This window comes from Acanthochromis polyacanthus, chromosome 19, assembly GCF_021347895.1.
Source record: "Acanthochromis polyacanthus isolate Apoly-LR-REF ecotype Palm Island chromosome 19, KAUST_Apoly_ChrSc, whole genome shotgun sequence".
Classification (NCBI taxonomy): Eukaryota; Metazoa; Chordata; class Actinopteri; family Pomacentridae; genus Acanthochromis; species Acanthochromis polyacanthus.
The window spans coordinates 11,075,905-11,095,146 of NC_067131.1; the positions used below are offsets into that span (position 1 = coordinate 11,075,905).

Sequence of the window (19,242 nt, forward strand, 5' to 3'; positions counted from 1 at the left end):
ACAAAATTACAATCAAAATTTGGTGTCATGATACAGTTAATTTCTGAGGTAGCACTAGTCATCCATTATTCCAAATTAACCACACACCAAGAGTCCGAGGTCTGGATGAAGCTCAGCGTGGCACCGCTTCACATAGTAACTAACTAACTTCCAGGCTCCATAAATCACATCAGCCCACCAGCAGTTGCACCGTTTTCATGCTGAGTGTCAAACCCAGCGAGTAAGAAAAATAAACTTGTCTTTCACTGTTTGACAAGATACTTTGACAGCCCATGAATCACTTTGTGACAACACTGGTTCTAGCTTGCTTCCAAGTGCAAAACTAATAACTGAAAACCCAAATAAAAACCATCAATCTAATAATTTTGCAAGAGAGGCAGCAATGCAGCCAGAGATATTTAATTCTGCAACCACGCTGCATTTTTCAGTCACCGCAAATGGGACAAAGTAGCCTGAATGTGATTGTAAATGGAAGTTTGCGAGAGTATAATTATTACATGGTGGTTGGTGCGACTTTAAAATAGTGAAATAATACCAGAGTAGACTGCTAGATAGCTTCTTTCAGGCCAAACTGCAGCTGACAGCTCAATGAAGTGTGGGAAACGCAGGGGCACGACCACATGTTTCATAAGGTGCTTTGCATAAAGGTCAGCTAGACTGCCAGATAGTCTAAACAGCTTTTGCATGAATCTAAACATCTGTGGTTTAACCTTCAGCCCATGCAACTCTCATGTGATCACAAAAGCCACAACATTGCAAAAAATACGAGAGGAGATATTTATTGTGAAGGAAAGTCTGCTATGAATTGTTTTATGAGAATTTTCTGATGATATTTCAAATAAAGCACCTGTAGTATATAACAGACCTGTTTGTCTTGTGCATGTTGGCAAACTGTTTTCCAACATAGCAGTTTTAGCTAATGAAAAATTCTGTAAAGAGCTAAGGCAAAAAAAAAAAAAAAAAAACCCTGCTATGATACACAAGAATTTAGTCATTTCCCCAAAGGTGGACATCTGAAGTGACTGATATTTTGCAGTCTTCATGGGAGTGAAATGTCACCTAATAACACAAAACAGACATCATTTTATCACCCTGAGGAATGAAAGATTGTTATTTTACGTAGTGATTCATCAGGATTCTGGAAAAACTCAGACTGTTTCTCAGCTCATCGGTAACTTTAAATGTTGGGATTTTTGCAATACATTTATTCTGCATAAAGTGTCTGCTTTTGGTGGACATGAATCCTCGTACTGTCTATTAAACTTCCCAATATATCTTCCACCCAGTTCTAAACCAGACAGAACAAGTTTCTCTTCCTCTGGGGTAATTTTCCAAAGACAGCTGTTGTGTTTTGAGGATTTTCCAACTACAGACCAACCGGTTGGTAAATATCATCATGTGATCATGGCCTGTCGGGGATATATCAGTGTCTGTGAATATGTTGCTCAATATACAGAACATTTAAGGGGCATAGTACAGGAAAAAAAAGATGCTTGAGGTAATTTAGAAACTTCTGCAGAAAGAAACATCTGCAGCATGTGTAGCAGAGAATGTATCACAGCTGAGCAGACAGTGGTACAGAGCCAAGCTTTGTCTCCATGGTAAGCTCCCAAGTTGTGAAATATCCGTTGGTACATTTCTGGAAAGTTAATAAGCAATGACTCCATTATTTTTCTCTTTCAATTTCACTCTAATATACTATAAATGTAGTAGAAATAACATCAACTGATCAGTAGATATCAGCGTTTCTTATTCTCTAAAATCGGTATCGGCCACAAAAATCCAGCATCAGTCAGGCTCTAATTTTAACATCTCAGGCTTGGCTCAAACCTTTCACTTCTTACTTAAAAAAAAAAAGTCAAATTTCCCCTAAAATATCAATGCATTCAGTTCCTGAATCAATCTGAAGTGAGAACTAGGTCAGGTGGTTTCATGTTTGTATTTTCTTCTATTTCTACACTGTCAAGCTTTAAGGTGGGCAGTTGTAGTTATTTCTAGTTAGACTTCACAGGTTTGTGAATGTTCAGTCTGCCACATACAGGCTGATACTGATAGTCAGCTGTCAGAACTTCAGAAAACCAAGCAAGTAACCGCAACAAGTGCACTACTGTTGCATTCCGTTTTTGTTCATACCATTTGAGGCTTTGTAGGTGCGCAGCAGATCAGACAGCAGGCCCTTCTGGATGGTGGCGTTCCCGCTCAGAGTCTCCTTGTCCAAGATGAGCAGGAAGCGGTGGAGCTCCATGAGGAGCTGGTCCAGCACTGGAAGCACAGATCACAAGGGGGACTCAGATTTACAGCAAAATAAAAATTCCTTTAAATCTCATTACACATTTCTTGGAATGAAAATATTTCAGCGTACTAGAGCAATGGCTTAAGATCAGGACCAACAAAGTTCCCATCATCAAGAGAAAGAAGAACCACGAGGAGAAAAAAAAAGCCCTGTGAAGTTTCCAGACAGTCATATTGAGAGTATTACACTTTAATTTATTACAGCGAACTTGTTCAACTCATAGACTTTGTTTTTTTAACACTAATTTCAGTTCTTAAGTTAGTTAGCTTCCCCTTTGTTCCTCTAGCTATAAGCCGGATGCCAGCATTTTACATGGGAGAGACTCTTTAGAAGTTTTCAGCCTGGCAACAAGTCAATTCGCACTCAGACTCTATGTCACTCACTCATTACTCCCATCCAGCTGCTATTGACAGTTGCGAGTCTGTTTGAGGTTGTTTTGGGAGTTTAGTGAAAGGTCAAGTTCAGAGGAGGGAGGAGCCTGGGTCGGAGTCGGCGGGGCCACCGAGTCTGGGTGCAGCCCACACACATCCTTCAGGGGTCAGCGCTGAGCTCACAGCCCTCTCCGCTGTGTGGGGAGCTCTTTGTGTTTCTCTTCACTGTCTCTTGGCCTCATGAATAGGCCCCTTGCTACAGTGGGCCTCAGTGTGTGAGCATTTCACCGAGAGGGGAGACAGAAGTGGGGGGATGGAGAGGAAAGACTTCATTAAAGGAAAAGGTAGGGCAGGTACTGGTGGATACAATGCTATGTTGGAGTTTATAGTAGTAATGTAATAATCACAGGTGATGTGGAGGACCATTAATAAATGATACCCTCAAGTCTCAAAAATGTGGATTCAAAACTTTTACGTGTAACAAACCCGAGGAACCAATCCTGCGTCGGTTTCCAACTCAAAAATGTATGGCTGAATGATGCAAGAAAGATTGTCGGTGACCTTGCGAGGCATATGGAGGACAAACATCATCCTGACAAAAATGTGTGCTTGAAAATCAGATAACAATGAAAAGAAACTTCCAAGGAAACTTTCAGAATTTGCATTCAGTAGTTAGAAGTGAAAGAAATATTCCCGAGCTTCTCTCCCAGTAAAGCTGTATATATAGGGCAGAGGTCTGCCTTCCCAGTTTAAACTGGCCAATGATGTTACATTTATAATCCAATCCTTTTTGAGGTCCCACTCGCTCAGCCAACCAATAAAAAGCTGTTTTAGAGGCGTGCCCCCTTCTAACCCCAAGGACAAGATGGCCTCTGCAAGGAAGAAACTCAGGTGATGACTTTTGCAAGTATTTTTAAAACAGGCTGCTGAATTTAATCAGTCAAAAAAGAGCATTTTTTTCTGTATCCACTTTACTAAATAGACTAAATAGAAAAACAAATTGGTGTCACTCATGTCCATCTGTCTAGACAAAAGGTGCACATGTGATCAGGTAGGGAACTCATGTTTTGTGCACGGTTTTACAGTGCTTGAGAAGCGTTGTGGGTGAGCTGGCGTGCTCGAGGTGCACATTTTAGAGGAAGCAACGGTTTAAAGTGACATCAAAGTCCTTTTAAAGCTGAAAGAAACTATTTTCATGGCAAAAACTTCTAAATGTGTAACTTTGATTGAGTTTTTAGTGGTTTAATCGACAACTAGAGAGAAACTTGAAGGAATAAAGTGGGTCAGCGTGCTAAAATTGAGTCCTCTGCAGCTAAGGTGGTGAAGCAGGTTGTCCACTAATCATAGGGTTGGTGGTTTGATCCACATCATCTCCTGTCGACATGCCAAAGCGTCCTTGGGCAAAACTATGAACACATTGTTGCTCTCAGTGGCAGCTGTTCCATCACTCTGTTTGTGTTAATGGGGGAACACACTGTAATGCAATTTGGAACTGCTAAGATATTAACCACAGGCCATTTGCCGTCATTCAATGCAGTATAAAGTCTTGCCTTCCTGTTAAAACAGAAATTATTAATTGGTCATCAGAGAGCCTTCTTACTCACGACAACCAAACTGCTGTAACTAAAGCTGAAAATTTTTCAAAAAACAGAAAGCAAAACTCACACTTGGATGCAAAAATCATCTGACTCTTCACTAGAACTGAACTCTGCTCTACATAAAATAAAAACTAAAATCAAAAACAAGGGCAGTAAGCTGCTCCTCTCCATTTGAACCCTATTAAAACTGTCCGCTATCTTGTTTTAATGGCTCCTTCCGGCTCAAACCGATCACTAAGCGAGCCCTTACGGGGGAGTACTTTCTTGCCCTCTCCCCTCCTTCCTACACTCCCGCACATCAAAGGAGCTCGAGAAAAAAGGGAGGAATTTTTTAAGGTGTCAGGCCTCAGTAAACTTTGCCTCTCGGAGATGATGAGAGGCTTTTCCAAAAGCTGCAGCAAGCTGGATTGTTTTTAATGACTCCTACTCAAGCTGAGTCAACTTCTGCTGGGAGGCACCGTGTGATGGAGCTTCACCATGGAAAACATCACACACATAGACACACATATGCTCGCACAGGGGATGTAAAGTTAGCTTAAGTGAAGATGAATAGGTTTAAACACGGCCTCCTCAATAATGATTAAAAGCACATTCAATTCATTTCTAATTGTTTAGCTGCTCATGTTTGGCCGCTCAATAAGAATCTAAACATTTTTCCAGCTTCCCCTCCTTGTGTGTTTGCAGAGATTGACTCAGATGGCCTTTTGGATTGGGGGGCCCTGGGAAACGGAGTCAGCTGACAGGACAGGGAGGTCTGCAGCGGGCTGTCTCTGTGGGCTATGGGTTGGCCAGACGCCCACTGCACATCCAGTGAGTGACCGCAGCCTCCACAGCGCAAACAGTTCACTTCTGTAGAATGGCCAAAAGGAATTTGAGAGTCCATCAGAAAGCAAGACTGCTACAGTGATTTTAACTGTTCCAAGTCAAACACTGTAAAAAAAAAAAAAAAAAGGCATGTAAGAATAAAATTAAAAGTACACTTGACTGTGTAAAGCTTGTATAATCAGTGAAATTGAAGGTTTCCATACCCCTACACTGTGTAAAATGGGAATTTCTCTTCCTCGTGCTTGAAGTTTAGAGTTCCTGGTTGGCTTTAACAACAATGAAGTTTGTTTGACTTCTCACACACACACTGCACATGTCCACATCTACTGGGCTTGATAAGGTGTTTGGGCAGATCCATATAATCCACTGTGACGGTTGGAGCCAAAATGTAAGGATGAGACTGCAAAATGAGGCCGAGTCCCAAACTCTCAGTCTTTTTTTTTAAAAACCAGTCTGACTCGAATGGCTTAAACAGGGAAATTTACCACGGTATGACAACAGATACGAGGAAAAACATCACACCCTAGATTATACAAAACAAATGTTTCGTGCAAGACTGGTTGTCTCTGACTGAAGGTTCTGCAAGCCTGGCTGTGGTTGAAAAAGAAAAGTCTGACTGAAATCTTAACAGAATGAAACCTTCCTTTCACCAGCCACCAAAAAGTAACCAGCAGAAAATATGAATGTCTTTGCATTCATGCCTGATTGTTCAGCCATCAGTCAACTGATATGTTATTCTTAATCTTTAACAGCCACGAGGCATGGATTTCTACTCCTTTGACTGTTAACATGGCAAAGTTTGAAGGTGAAATCTGTTGACAAAAAATACAAGAAAAGGCCATTTCTTTGTTTCTTTCCTTTCTCCATAAGTCAGAAATTGTGTCTCTGAACAAGCCAATCAGGTTGGAAGCATATAGACTTGATGGAAAGACAAGAGTGTCTATGCCACCTTCTTCAGACAATATCTTTCTATACAACGAAACTGCATTCTCATCGCTATTTAATGTCAGATTTAGTTTGTCTATGATGTACCACAAAATATGTCTCAAATCAACATACCTTTGTCATAAATTTTATTGTTTTACTGTTGCTCTTTATCATCTATCCATTCGTATATTACATGTTGTGGGTCTCGTCACCCTAGTAAGCCAGAAAACAGTTAAGAACCATGTAACATGTTGTGAAACAGTCGCATTTTAACCCAAACTGTACTATTTTATTAAACCTAGCCAAGCTTCTTATATATACACTTTTCATTGTGAAAGTGTCAACCAAAGTGCATTAGTGCTCCTAAAGCTAACCACATGGTCTTAGTTCCTAAACATAACTGGACAACAAGTTAAAACTGAAAGTAAACGACGGCCGGAAACAAAACTTACACCTAAGACTAACCCTGGCCTCCTGGTTTAAAGGCCTGGTGTTGACTTATGCTTCCATCCTCCTCTCCTGCCTCCTGAGGTGAACTTTGTAGCTCTTTCAAAACAAAATTCCTTTTCCTTTAATGTGCTGATGAACATGCAGTTTAGTTGCATAGGAGCGTAAATGTGTGGATTCAGCGGAAGCTCAAATGGATTTTAAATTAAACAGTGACTGAAACAGTCAATTTGGAGCAAAACCAAGGGTATTATGGGTATACAATGCCAATCTACGTAGCACTTTGAGCTGAAATTTCAAATACACATTCTGGGCGCAAGTGAGACTTAAGAAGGTGAATAATATGGGACCTTTAATCAGAACCAAAACTAACTGAAACACTATGTCAATGAGTGAAGTATATGAGAACAGGACATGCATTCAGAAAGCAAAGGATTTGTAATTTGATCCATCATTCCTTGATGAATTTAAACATATTTACTGCTATAAAACAATGTCTTGTCTTGACTGTGGCTGCATTTCCTGTTCAGAGATTCATAGCGTCCTGCATTAACATCAAGAAACCATATTTGATTTTCTTGAATTAACAAAGCAGCCGTGGCCTCTTATTTCAGTCTGCTTCAAGGCTAAATGAGATCACTGGCATATACCTCATACATACTGCTGGGATAAGTCTCAAAAAATCAGCTGGTTGAATATAATCTGATGAGAATTTAATTGGCTTTCCCTTTAAGTGCAGCCTCTTGCGTGATAGCACCTATTATTTCCAGCTTAAAGAAGAGTCGGACATTTAGTTTGGCCTCGGCTGAGTTCTCAACTGGTGATTTTTGAATGTTCACCAAACCTCTCAAGTGCCACCCAAGTCCTATAAATCACAGGAAAGGCCTCAGATCTCTTTCTTTTTAAATGTTTTACTGGTGTGTACCACTCTTTTCCTTTGATTTCATCCAAATCAAACTTGCCCCCCTTTCAAGCTTCTTCTCATCTGCACATCATCTCCCTCCATCTGTCCTACTTTTGAACCAATTCCTTAAGTCCAGGCATATCAATTTACGCTCCAGGAAATATCCTGTGTTTTACTGATGCAATATTTGTGCTGCTCTCAAGCATGTTTCTGATGACTTTGATCAATTCTGAAGAAGAAGAAGAAGAAGAAGAAGAAGAAGAAAAAACATCGTATGGGTGGAGAGTTAAAGAAAACAAAAACAAGCCAAAATATGAAATTATAATATTTCTTCGATCTGATGATGCAATAAAAACAGCTGCAATGTAAGCTGGGCTTCCTGCTTGTTCAGCTTGGAGCTGCTGGTTAAGCTCCGTTCGGGACACTTCCTTTACTCTCTGAATCACAGTCATATTTTGGGATGTGGTGCAGATGTTGAAAATAGTTGCAGATGTGCTTGCCTTTCTTTTCGAGCTAAATTCTGCACTTATTTTGCTTTTATATAACAAGTTCTGTCTGTCTGCATATTTCCACATGTCTGTCCGTCCATGCACATGTGTCCCCATCAAATTCTTCCATTTATTCATCATTTTTTGAGGCCTGTTTGCAGAAGCCTGTTTGTTCTTCAGATCAGACTGGACTTAGCAGCAGGGAAGAGTGTCACCACGATAGATGCGAGTCCTTGAAGGCTTGAGTCATTTTATTACTTATACTTATTCTAAGTAGTTTGTAAGCGACAGCCCAAAACAACAGCAAACCAGTTCTGTTGTCACTCATGAATCCACACATAGAAACAAGAGATTTGCACATTTAAAAATACATGCATTTTTCAACGAGTTAAAGAGTACTTCTAAATTATCTCTTAGATTGTCAGTTAATTGAAATTAAATCTTCAACATTCGCAATACAAAAAGTCCTTTTAGAGCAAGAGATCCTCCCAGTGTTTACTGTTTTACATGATAAATTATTAAAGTGACACTAAATCTGCCTAAAGGGGATTAGCTCACTGCAAAACCATTTTCTCTTTCTTTTCTCCTCTTGAATAGGCATTCTGTCAACTCATAAAAGTTGTTTACAGCACAACTATCCCCATTATTCATGATCAAGATTAATGGGTAGTTTATTTGGATCTAATGTCATTTGTTTGACTCCATATTTCAGCAACTGTCTCCGTCTCCCCTATAAATGAGACAGCTGTTTAAGGCCACTGAGGTCAATAAAATTTACCAATCAACCAAAATGTTTTTCTTCAGATTTAGTCTCTAATCTATTTGTATGAACTAACCATGAAAGAGGTCAAGTCAAGATAAACATACACACAAGATTTTCATTGTTACAAATAAGAAAAGGAGTTTAGATGATTCCATTTTGAATGAAATTGATTTAGTAAACTAAAGTTGCACCAAATGACAGGAAGCATTGAGTCCATCTGAGTCACCTTGTAGCTGACATGAACAGAGCTACAACTCCACCTAAAAGGGAAGTGGTGGCAGAAGGAGAATTGGAACCAGTGACCAAACATGACAGTAATATGATTAGATGATAGTTTTTTACACTACCACAGACTAAAGGTGCTTCTGCTTCAGTAGACTTGAATACACTGCCAGAAGCAGAGCAGATTTTTTTTTTTGGCAAGGGAAAACACATAAATGACATTGACCTTTCGGTCAATTTTAATGTGCTCAACTGCAAGAAGGAGCCACGTCTGATTGCTTTGTTCCAGCCTGTCCTTGCTCTGGTGAGAGTGGCAGACAATTAGCTAATGGCAGCGCCTGAAAAAAGGACCAAACACCAATTTGATTTGTGCTTGATCGCTACTGGCAAGCATTGGTCTTTCTCCCTGAAGCATGCCGGGTTCAGCTGTGGGGCAGGGACTGCTCGGACATGGCTGGATTAATACAAGCTGTGTTTTGGTGTTATTGCCGTAGAAACCAGAGCAGAAAAAAAGCAGGTGTCAACTTTATGACTTCAGAAAAGGGGCAGTATGAGACTGATAGCAGAACTTTGGAAAGTAGTAGACAAAGTGACACGGGACAGAAATGAAAAGTGAAAGAGTCTATTAAGGTTGAACGCAAGATTTGGCACTAAACGTTATGGGTAAATGCACAGTTCCTTGTCTAACAGGATGACAAAAATTCCCAAGCTTTATCACAAAGTCGGCGGAAATTAAAGGCTTTAATATGTGTGTAAGTGCAAATAGACTCATTTCTAATCAGAGTTTGCAAATATTGTTATCTGGTACATGTGGCATGAACACTGAAAGAAAAGCCAAAGACTGCCTTCGAAAAAAAACTGACTAAGAGATCTCAAAAGAACAATAAAATGTTGACCTTACAGTTTTCACAACACTTTGTATGTCCACCTTTATTTTTAATGACAGGCTCAAGCCTCCTCAGACAGGATGAAACCAGTGTTTCACAAATTTCTGGAGAGATGTTCTGCCATTCTTTCAGAGACACTTTTTCAGCTGCTCTTTGCTCTTTGCATGCCCCAAAGGTTTTCTACTCCATTCAACTCACCCGACTTAGCCAGGCCATAATTAGCAGCGTTCCTTAGATCATTATCACGCTGGGATTTTCCTCTTCTACCAAACCTCAGCAGACTGGAATCGTGTCAGTCAATATTTTGATACTTCAGGCAATCACGGTGCCATCTTTAAGTGATCTCATCACCCTCCAACCTCTGTGCTTCACTGTCAGGACTATGCATTCATTGTGGTTGTCTTTGTCAGGTTCATGCCAAACATACCAGACCCCATCTGAGCAGAACAAAATAATCTTGATCTCATCTGATTTCTCGTCGCACATCTTTCCATGTAACTCAGTCAAGTTTAATCCTGTAGTTTTGTGCCAAATGTGAGCAAAGGTTTTGTTCTTAGACATTGTCCATAGAGGCTGATGTTATGCAATAAATTTTACACTGTCTGAGCTGTCACAGAACACTTTGATTTCCATTTATGAGAACTGTGCCAAGTCTGAAGCACGTGCCTGCTTGTTTGCATAAATGGTGAAAGTTGTGCAAGTCTGCGGCATCATTTTAAGAGCCACTGGGGCTTTGATTAGTGGTACTAAAGGCTCAATCTATACCTTTTGGTTACTGCTGCAACTTGTTTTTGATAGATTATTTTTTGTTGATCAATAGTCTTATTGTAGCCTAGCCACACTAGACCCTTGTTTCTGAAGGCACAAGGGTCTAGGCACGCTCAACAGGGAGGGAGGCGGGCTAAAAGGTTGTCTTTCAAATCACTCTGCAGCAATTGGGTAGGTATACAACCAATCAGCGCAACGAATAGGCTCCTGGAGCGCCGGAAATCAGAGGATGCAGTAGTTCGGTGAAGCCTTATTTATACAGTCAATGGGTGAAGCTCAAGTATATTACAGACATGTTAACAGAAAGATTATTCAGAGTCGGTGCTTATGGAGCTCAACGACTGTTGTCGTTTTTGTTGTCGACCCTGGCAGAGAATTAAATTCGTTGCCGTGGGTTGTCTAGCGCGGCTAGGCTAGTTGTTTCCGGTTGTTTCTGTCAGAATCGTCGCGCCTCTGTCGTCACTTAGTTACGCCCGCCTTCTGACTCTACACTTCATGGTGATTGGTCCGGCCAGTTTTAAGAGAATCCAGCCTCGAGCCTTATGGAGGGTAACTAGACCCACCCTGGCAGAGAATTAAATTTGTTGCCGTGGGTTGTCTAGCACGGCTAGGCTAGTCTTATTGTATATTTTTTAATCTTTGTGAAGTCTCACAAACAGTTATTTCCATCTGAAGATTTTATTCTATGTGGAGCTATGATGTAGAAGTGTAGGTAGACACAGCCCACATGTCCAAAAAGAAGACAGGCCATTTCATAACCATGTTCATACAACTAAGCTAAGTGGAAATCACAAGTGTATTCGATGTTGTTTTAGTTATCACAGGTTTTCTAGTTTGGTCACAGGTGCACTTACATTTGCTTCAATGAGACTCTACCTTGATGTCTGTATTTTCAATATTCTTCTTCTAAATGCTTTGTTATTGTTTTTATATGATTTGGTTGCAACACTGCTCAACTTCTGTTAAGGTCATCAGTGTCTACAAGTTCCTGTTAGAGTGTTGTTGTGTTTAAAAGTGATTGTGGTTTCAGGAGATCCTGCTACGTTTCTTCCACTCCAGCCAATTATGGTAAGCAGCATCACAACAGAGTCCAGAGTGAGTCAGTGTTAATGGTTTCAGAGCTGTTCCTGTTTGTTTCATTTCTGCTTATTCACAGTCTAACTTGCTGTAAGGATTGACAACAGCAGCCCTCTCAAGTCCAGGGACTCATTCATCCAGACAGTGAGGAGGCAAAACAAGCTTAAAAATTATCGGAACTTTACCTCAACCCATCACTACAAGTCAATCTTGCATTTGAAAACTTTAGTTGAGATGAATAGAAACACGATTACTCTGAGACAGGATTGAATTATCAAATCCCAAATTAGTAATTTTCCTCTGTTGTGCAAATTATGGAAACAAACGTTGGCATGGTAATTGCAAAGTGGTCCAAAAATAAAAATATGTAACAGCCTCAGCATCAGAAAGGAGATGTTGGTTGACAACAAACATGACATGAAGCGTTTTGCACAGCGTGAGTAAAATCTGAAATGACCAGGGCTTGCAGTTGTCCAGTGGTTTGGTCATGGTCAAGGAGTCTGTGGATTCAATTGATTTTAACATTGCAGTAGCTTATCTGCTATTCATTCAACCCCTCCAAAAAGAGAAATTAATCATAGGAATTAGCTGCTGTATGTTTACCTGAAATGAAACTCTGCAGTCATGACAGCTCATAATAGACAGCTATTATAGCTGCATCTATATGCAGAGTTTCTTGTTTTAGCAGATGAAAAATAACATTTTTATAACAATAATGCTTGAGGCAAGCTGCTATGGCACCATTAATTATTAACCAAGTTTGATCAGTGTGCTAAGAACAAGAAAGACAGCATGAAAAGAAGCAGAAACTCCAATATGAGAGAAAAGATAAGAGAGAGTGGTGAAGGCTTTTAGACACTCCAAGTAAGAGGGAGTAAAAAGAATCCGAGGGCAGAGTTTTAGCAAATGTTAAAGCACTACCATGAGGTTCATGGAAGCAATTAATCCCAGCATGTTGAGCCACAGATCCAGTTGTTAACTTTAACAAAAGTAAAAATACTGAAGACAAAAGCTGCATAAAAAGAAGTCACTTATCAAGTGGAGTTCCACTTTCTTTTTCAAGTTTCTCGCCTTTCATCTTCCCTCTGCCCCAACTATTGAATCTTGCCTTTATTCGTCTCACGCTTCAGCTTTTCCTAACGCTCTCTTCTTTTACTGCCGGCTTTCTTCAGATCTGTGCTGTCTCAGTTATATTGAGGCTTACATGTTGGCCCTTGGAGAAATCAGGCCGTTGTTCACAGCTGCAACATGCTAATGGGCTCTAAAGATCCAAGTAAATCTCGGTTGTTTATAAGAAGGAGGCCCTGCTCTACTTGAACAACTTTGTCTCGATTAGGATGCAACGCAGGTTACAGTAGTCTCTGCAGATAACGGCGAAAACTGAAGATTCAACAGTCTGGCTGAGTGGTATGATGGCATGTGTATGTGTGTGAGAGAGTTTGGGCAACTCCAGCAGAGATTTATTCAGGCTGAGAGAAAAGAGAAGAGTGAAAATAAAATATGATAATGCAGAAGCCTTGCCAACAAAAAAGAAATCTGCTATGTACTGATATAATATGGTAGAAATAACACTACAAAACCTCAATGTCAAGTGTTAAAATGTGTTTTTCCCTTTTAGCACTTTCATCACTGTGTGTTTTCAGGTGCTGAAGATAATTTTTTGTTGACAATTGTTGTCTTAATTTGCACAAATTTAACTGAAAGTGCTTAAAAAAACAGCAAAATTTTAATATCATGTTTTAAAGCTGCTCTAATAAATAAAACGAAACTCAATGAAAAGAAATAGCTGTTTCCCTTCCCTCTATGGAAACTGAAGCTCAGATAAATCTACTTAATGCTCAAAATCCCACCAGTTAATTAAATACACGGTTGCACAATTTTAAAAGAAATTGATTGAGATCAGCCTTTTAAGCTTCAAACATTGTTTTGATGAACTGTTTTGACACAAATAATATTATAGTGGCACCATCTTAATGCAATTTAAACTGAAATTTCTGTATTGACTGAGCAAAAAATAAAATTCAAGTTACAGTAAATGAATTCAACTGGCTTAATTCTTTTCTCTTCCTGCATTTCAAGTCATTAAATAATTGTTTATGTTACTAGTTATGAAGTAATTGGTTATTAAAAATACCACTGATTGGTTCAATACAGGCTTGTTGCGTAATTATACTTTCATTAGAAGTTCATGTCTCAGAAAAACTAATGTAAACTGTTGATTTCATTGGTTTTGGGGCCTAAACATGTATTTTTAGAGTGCAGTCCCAAATAACAGACAAAATTAACGAAAAGCTGCTATAAAATAGAGTTAGAGAGTGAATATTGGTCTCCAAGTACAAGCTAATGTTGCTCTAGTCTGTTGGATGTGTGACTAAGTAACTGTTCACTAACATATTTTATTAGGTGACGATTTGTCACTGGTGTGTTTTCAGCTGTTTGTGCTGTCCCAAGTGGTGTTAAATCTGTTAATGCAGACGTAATGCAATAATGCAGCACGCAAAATAATGTGGCATAAAATTTGCTGTTCCAAAACAAACAGTCCTTTAATTCTTTCCTTTTGCTTTCCCCACAAAGACACACAGAGATGAAAAATCTGAATTGTCTCAGTGTGTTTCCAGCTTCTCTTATTCTACAACCTTCCTGGCTGTGTTTTTTTTTTTAAATCTTTTTTGCTGCCTCGCAACAGTCAAAAGCTTCACCCTCTGCATGTTATATGGTATATGTGCTCATATATCACACTGTGTGGGCATTAACCATATGTCATTTTTCAATTAAGACGCACTACCTACTAATAAACAGATTCATGTTCAGGATAAACGTAAGCTTTACAAGCCTCTGCAGTCTTGTATTGATGAGAAAGCAAGTGACAGACGAGAAGCAGCTGCTGACAAATAAAAAGTAACAAGCAATGCCGCCTGAGAGTCACCCACATAAAAGCTTCTGTGCTTGGTTACTATCCCACAGAACAGTGGCCAGGAGGGCTGCATGGAGAGCACGAGCTGGATGAGTGTGCACATGTGTGTGATTACAAGCAGGTAATCTCCTGTACCGTTCTCATCAGACGTCTACCTGGTGAGAAACAAACACGATGCAGGTCTGATCCAGAGCTCCTGTAGCCAATAAACAAAAGGCACGTTTGATGTGTTGGAAATGAACTAGAGTAAGAGCCAGAGGGCAGAAAGGGCCAAACTCACACGGGGCACCCCGCTGCCACAGAGCAGGAAGACCGTCTTTCTTTTCATCATTTTTATAGCCCTGACCAGCTTCCTGAATTAGCCGCACTCCACTCACTCCCCGTTGACAAGTACATCCCGTGACACACATACGAGTGAACCAGAAGACCCCGAGCCGGCCCTGATGGCCCACATCTGAGCCTGAAACTGCTGCTGAGCTTATGGCAGGTCAAAGCTACCAGTCCTGTCAACTCTGTCGCACTTTCATGCTGCACTGAGGCTCATTTTGACACCTGTTGGCAGAATCAAGTGTAGTTCAAGCTATGATTAATGTGTTCAGTAGGTAAATCATTTAACAAATTAAACTTAATTTTTAATGACAACCTTGATTTGTCGGCTGAGATTTAATATGTGAAATAATGGGAAAATAATTTGCTCTTTTTTCTTCATTGAAACGATTTTGAAATTGCGGGGCGTGAAAATGTGGACTCACATTTTTACATTAATATCAGAGTTTTGCAACTGCATAACTGCTAGTGTGACTTAGATTTAAGGTATTTTGTCTGCTTTTGGGGATAAATTAAAGATTAATTCATTGTAATTTAAGGGATTCTTGCTTCATAATGATTAAAGCACAAGCACGAGTGCTACAAAAATTAAGCAAAAACATCTTTTCACTCCATACATGACAATTGTTCACTGCATCAAATGACACAGCACACAAATTAAAAACACAATGGATTTGAAGTCAGAATACTATTATACTGTTGATCCCCTGATTTCTTTCCTTCAGCACCTGCAGCTCTTTTTCAATCAATGAAATCCACGTTGGACTTCTTCGATAAAGTACTATAAAGTACTACAAGCCACCACTGGGACAAATCGGCAGCAAAGCTAAGTGGCATCCAAACATATGACATGAATGTCATTTATCTTTCTGCTTTGGTGACTGTAGTTTACTTTGGTTTACTTTATCTCTTTAAAGTGATATTATAATTTCTGAAACAGTAAAAAAAATAGCTTTACTACTCTTTTAGTTTCGTGTGTCTTAAGTCTTAACGTCTTGGCTTCTTCAAAATTAATAACATTTACATTTTATGTTAAAAAGTAAATACTTAAGTTGAAAAAAATCAGAAAATTTCAAATGGATGTTAATAATTAATTCAAACCAGTGGCATTAGCTCTACTTAATAACTTAATCTGGATAAACTTGAATCAGTTGTGTTATACCAAATGAAGCATTTAAGTTTAAGCCCAACAATTCAACAATTTATTTCAGTGTAAGTAAATACAGAACCTGCTAATGTTTTGCATGATAGCTGCAAGAAACTAGCATTTAGCTAATCTTAGCACAAACTTCACTCACATTCTGTTGGCAGCATGTCCTTCTGTCTTGTTTTACTGCATCAAAAAGTACAAACAATGCTGTTCATATAAACTTTTTTATAGGAAAAAGGATTAATTAATTGTGTGTCCACTGAATCAGCCACCGATTCAAACATGCTCATCAATACGTCCGTCAGCCTGCCTCCATTTGTCTTGCATTTTAGTTTTGGCACGAGCCGCAGAATCAGATCATTGTTGGAGGAGACGACTGACGCTGGAGGCAAGAAAAGGAGCCATCATCACAGAGCCAGTTGCTTTTCTGGGTGAACCCCAGCTGCAGAGAACATGAAGCCAGCACAGTGGGTTCAACATGGCTTTACCCAGGAAGTAGTTGGATCCATAACAACATAGGAAGGAAAACAAGCAAGCATAGGCATAAGATAGAAGAAACTTACTGACAAGGATGGAGGAGAACAAATACTGCAGAGGCTCTTTCAATAAGTAAACATATGCTTCCATTCCAATCTGGATCACTGTGAAAATATGCATCATTCATTTGTCAGCTAATCAAGACTCACTTAACCAGACAGCTGGTGTAAAAGTCCTGCGAAAGAGACTGTATAAATATTTCCGCCAATATGGTTATTTAATAATCGGTGGGCTGACACATTAGCATGTGGGCTGTAATTAGAAGCCGGGCAAAGTGAGCAGTTGGGCCAATAACTGCATAAAAAGTGCTCTAATCATCTCTTGGCTGAACTGCTGAAGTAGGCACTCTGTGGATTCTCCAACGTGCCCCATCATCGCCCCGGTGTCATTCAAACCAAACAAAGCTCCAGGTGGTTTTTACTAATTCGATCCTCATCTTTGGCACGAGGTGTGAGAATCAGCGACATGAGCAGCCGGAGCTGTTTCTCTGGAATTAAGCAAGTGCGAGTTAGGTTTCAGAAACACAGAGCACATCCAGAATGCTAAATGATGCCTTTCCTTGTCATTGGCCTCCCTGCATTTTCCCAGGTTTCCCTTTACTGTACCCCCTCCGCTGGCTGCCTGTGGCTGTTAGTATCTAATTCAATGTCCTGGTGCTGCTGCATACAGCTGCCAAAAGAGTACACTCCAGCCCTTATTTCAGCCTGAACACACCGGCTCATTCTCTGCAATCTGTGACTACCAGGTGCAGGTTTCTTACCCTGCAACACTCTACCTGCTGTCACATAAACCCTTCCCCAGTATATTGCACCGCTATTGCAAGTGTGTCGTCTCTGCCTGCACTTCATCGCTGACTTAAAAGTCAACCAATCATTACAGTTTTGAAAATCCACTCTTTCCCTTTGGTTCCAAATCTACTTATGAAACCTGTACCTCTAACCACTTCAGCTTTTCAAACACTGGCACATACTGTACAGGAAGTCCTTCCTAATCTCATAAACGCTAAAACATCACAGTACAAAGCCTCACTCTTGTACGTTTTCTCAAAGTTCAATCTACATGCAGTCAGACTTTGCATCTTATTCAACACAACATGAAGAAAAAAAAGCCCCAAGTGAGCCGGTGGGTCTATTACATGTTGATTTATTAGGCAGCTGTCTTCATTGCAACTGGGAAACTTCCATCATAACTTCCTGCAGCCGAAAAAAAACACACTTTCAAATTAAATTAAACAGAAAAAAAGATACAAAAGAGGGAAAAGCCCATATGAAAAGGCAGAAACCGATGACAGACATGATATTTGTGCTTGAAAAATGGCAATTATCACAATGTTTATAGACTGAAGACCGGTTATTCCAGCTGTACATGTGAACCCAAAGCCTCCACAGCCTCAAAAAAATTATACACAGAACACCTCTGCATTCTGCTGTCTGCAACACTGACTATTTACTCTGACAGGCAGTGGGAGTAAACAGACGGGGCTGTCTAGTCAGCTGGTGGAGGGGAATGTGGCAGCAAGACTGTTTTCATTCAGATTGCGGTGATTCCAGTCCAGCTTGACTAGTCGCCATTGTTTTCCGTCCAGCAAGTTGCTTCTGTTGTCCACCCGGACCGGTCAGTGAAGGCAGGCGGCCGGTCCGTTGTATCCTGATGTCCCATCAGTGCTGGGATCCAAAGATAACCGAGAAAAAGTTTCCTATGTTCAGCTCAGACAGCGAGGTGAGGCGCAACTAGTGGTCAATTAAGGCCCAAGCTCTTTGTTTATATCAATCAGGAAGTATTAAAACGGCCTTGCTCATCCCTCATGAACAAATAACCACAGGAATTTGAGGAATGCCGTGAGAACAATGTTGCAGCTATTGGAATCCATCAGTGGCCACAGTGGGAGCTACTTTACAGACCATCAGGGATAAACCATCCTCATATTCTGGTCTCACTGTGATGCAGTGTGGTCGGGCTGACTGCCTACTACTTGTCCACTTCAGTAAGTCATCTGAGAAGTGGCAGGTGACCAACACACGAGTTATTCTGCACAAAAACACCATCCAGCCACATGTAAAGTCAATTTATCTGAAGATGCTTTCATAATCTGAGCTAAACCACATCAACAGATTCACTGTCTGCTTGATCAAAAGCATCCAGATTCAATACATGTCATGTAATGATTCATAATAAGTTTGGGGAAAGTGTTGTGCAGCAGCTGTATTCCTCCAGCGGCTTCGTAAGAAAGCTCTATCAGCAGCAGCAGCAGCAGCAGATCTGTCTCATGTTATTGACACCAAAGTCTTACCTTTGTGCTTCTCCATTCGCTGCCTCGGACACTTTCCAGCCGCTGTCCTCCTCTCATACAACGAAAACAATCCCAAAAAAGTTTTGCGGACTAAAGTTTGAGAGTGATGGGGACGGCAGCTTTCTGCGGAATGCAGCTCGACCCTCCCGACTCCGACAATACAGTGAGAGCTGAAGACGGAACAACAGCGCTCTCCTCTTCTTCCTAATCTCTGTTTTTTTGACGCACCTCCTCCTTCTGCCGGTTTGCAGCATCCAGGCAGTCGCTCCTTCACACTCGGCCAGGTGTCATGTAGAGACGCCCAGAGGTGCCATGATAAAAATATATATTTTTTAAAAAGTTGGTGCTGGTGCACTGAGAGGATGGTCATATAAATAATCAAAGAAAGCAAAAGAAACCAAGCTTCTTAAAAAATGTATGGCTATACACATTCATTTGCAGTCGGGGTTGTACT

General features: G+C 40.3%; 1 protein-coding gene across 2 annotated transcripts in view; it reads right to left on the reverse strand.

Moving 5' to 3' along the window:
* Positions 1–18,994, reverse strand: part of afap1l2 (actin filament associated protein 1-like 2) — a 46,849-nt gene extending 27,855 nt beyond the window's left edge. Inside the window, exons 1-2 of one of the 2 annotated variants that reach the window (XM_022196033.2) lie at positions 18,789–18,994; positions 2,134–2,262 (exon numbers count right to left, since the gene is read on the reverse strand). In XM_022196033.2, the coding sequence (XP_022051725.2) occupies positions 2,134–2,262; positions 18,789–18,804 (145 nt within the window). In that variant the 5' untranslated portion in view covers positions 18,805–18,994. The remainder of the gene's footprint in view (positions 1–2,133; positions 2,263–18,788) is intronic. The other variant, XM_022196034.2, reaches the window with a different exon arrangement.
* Between the last annotated feature and the right edge of the window lie 248 nt (positions 18,995–19,242).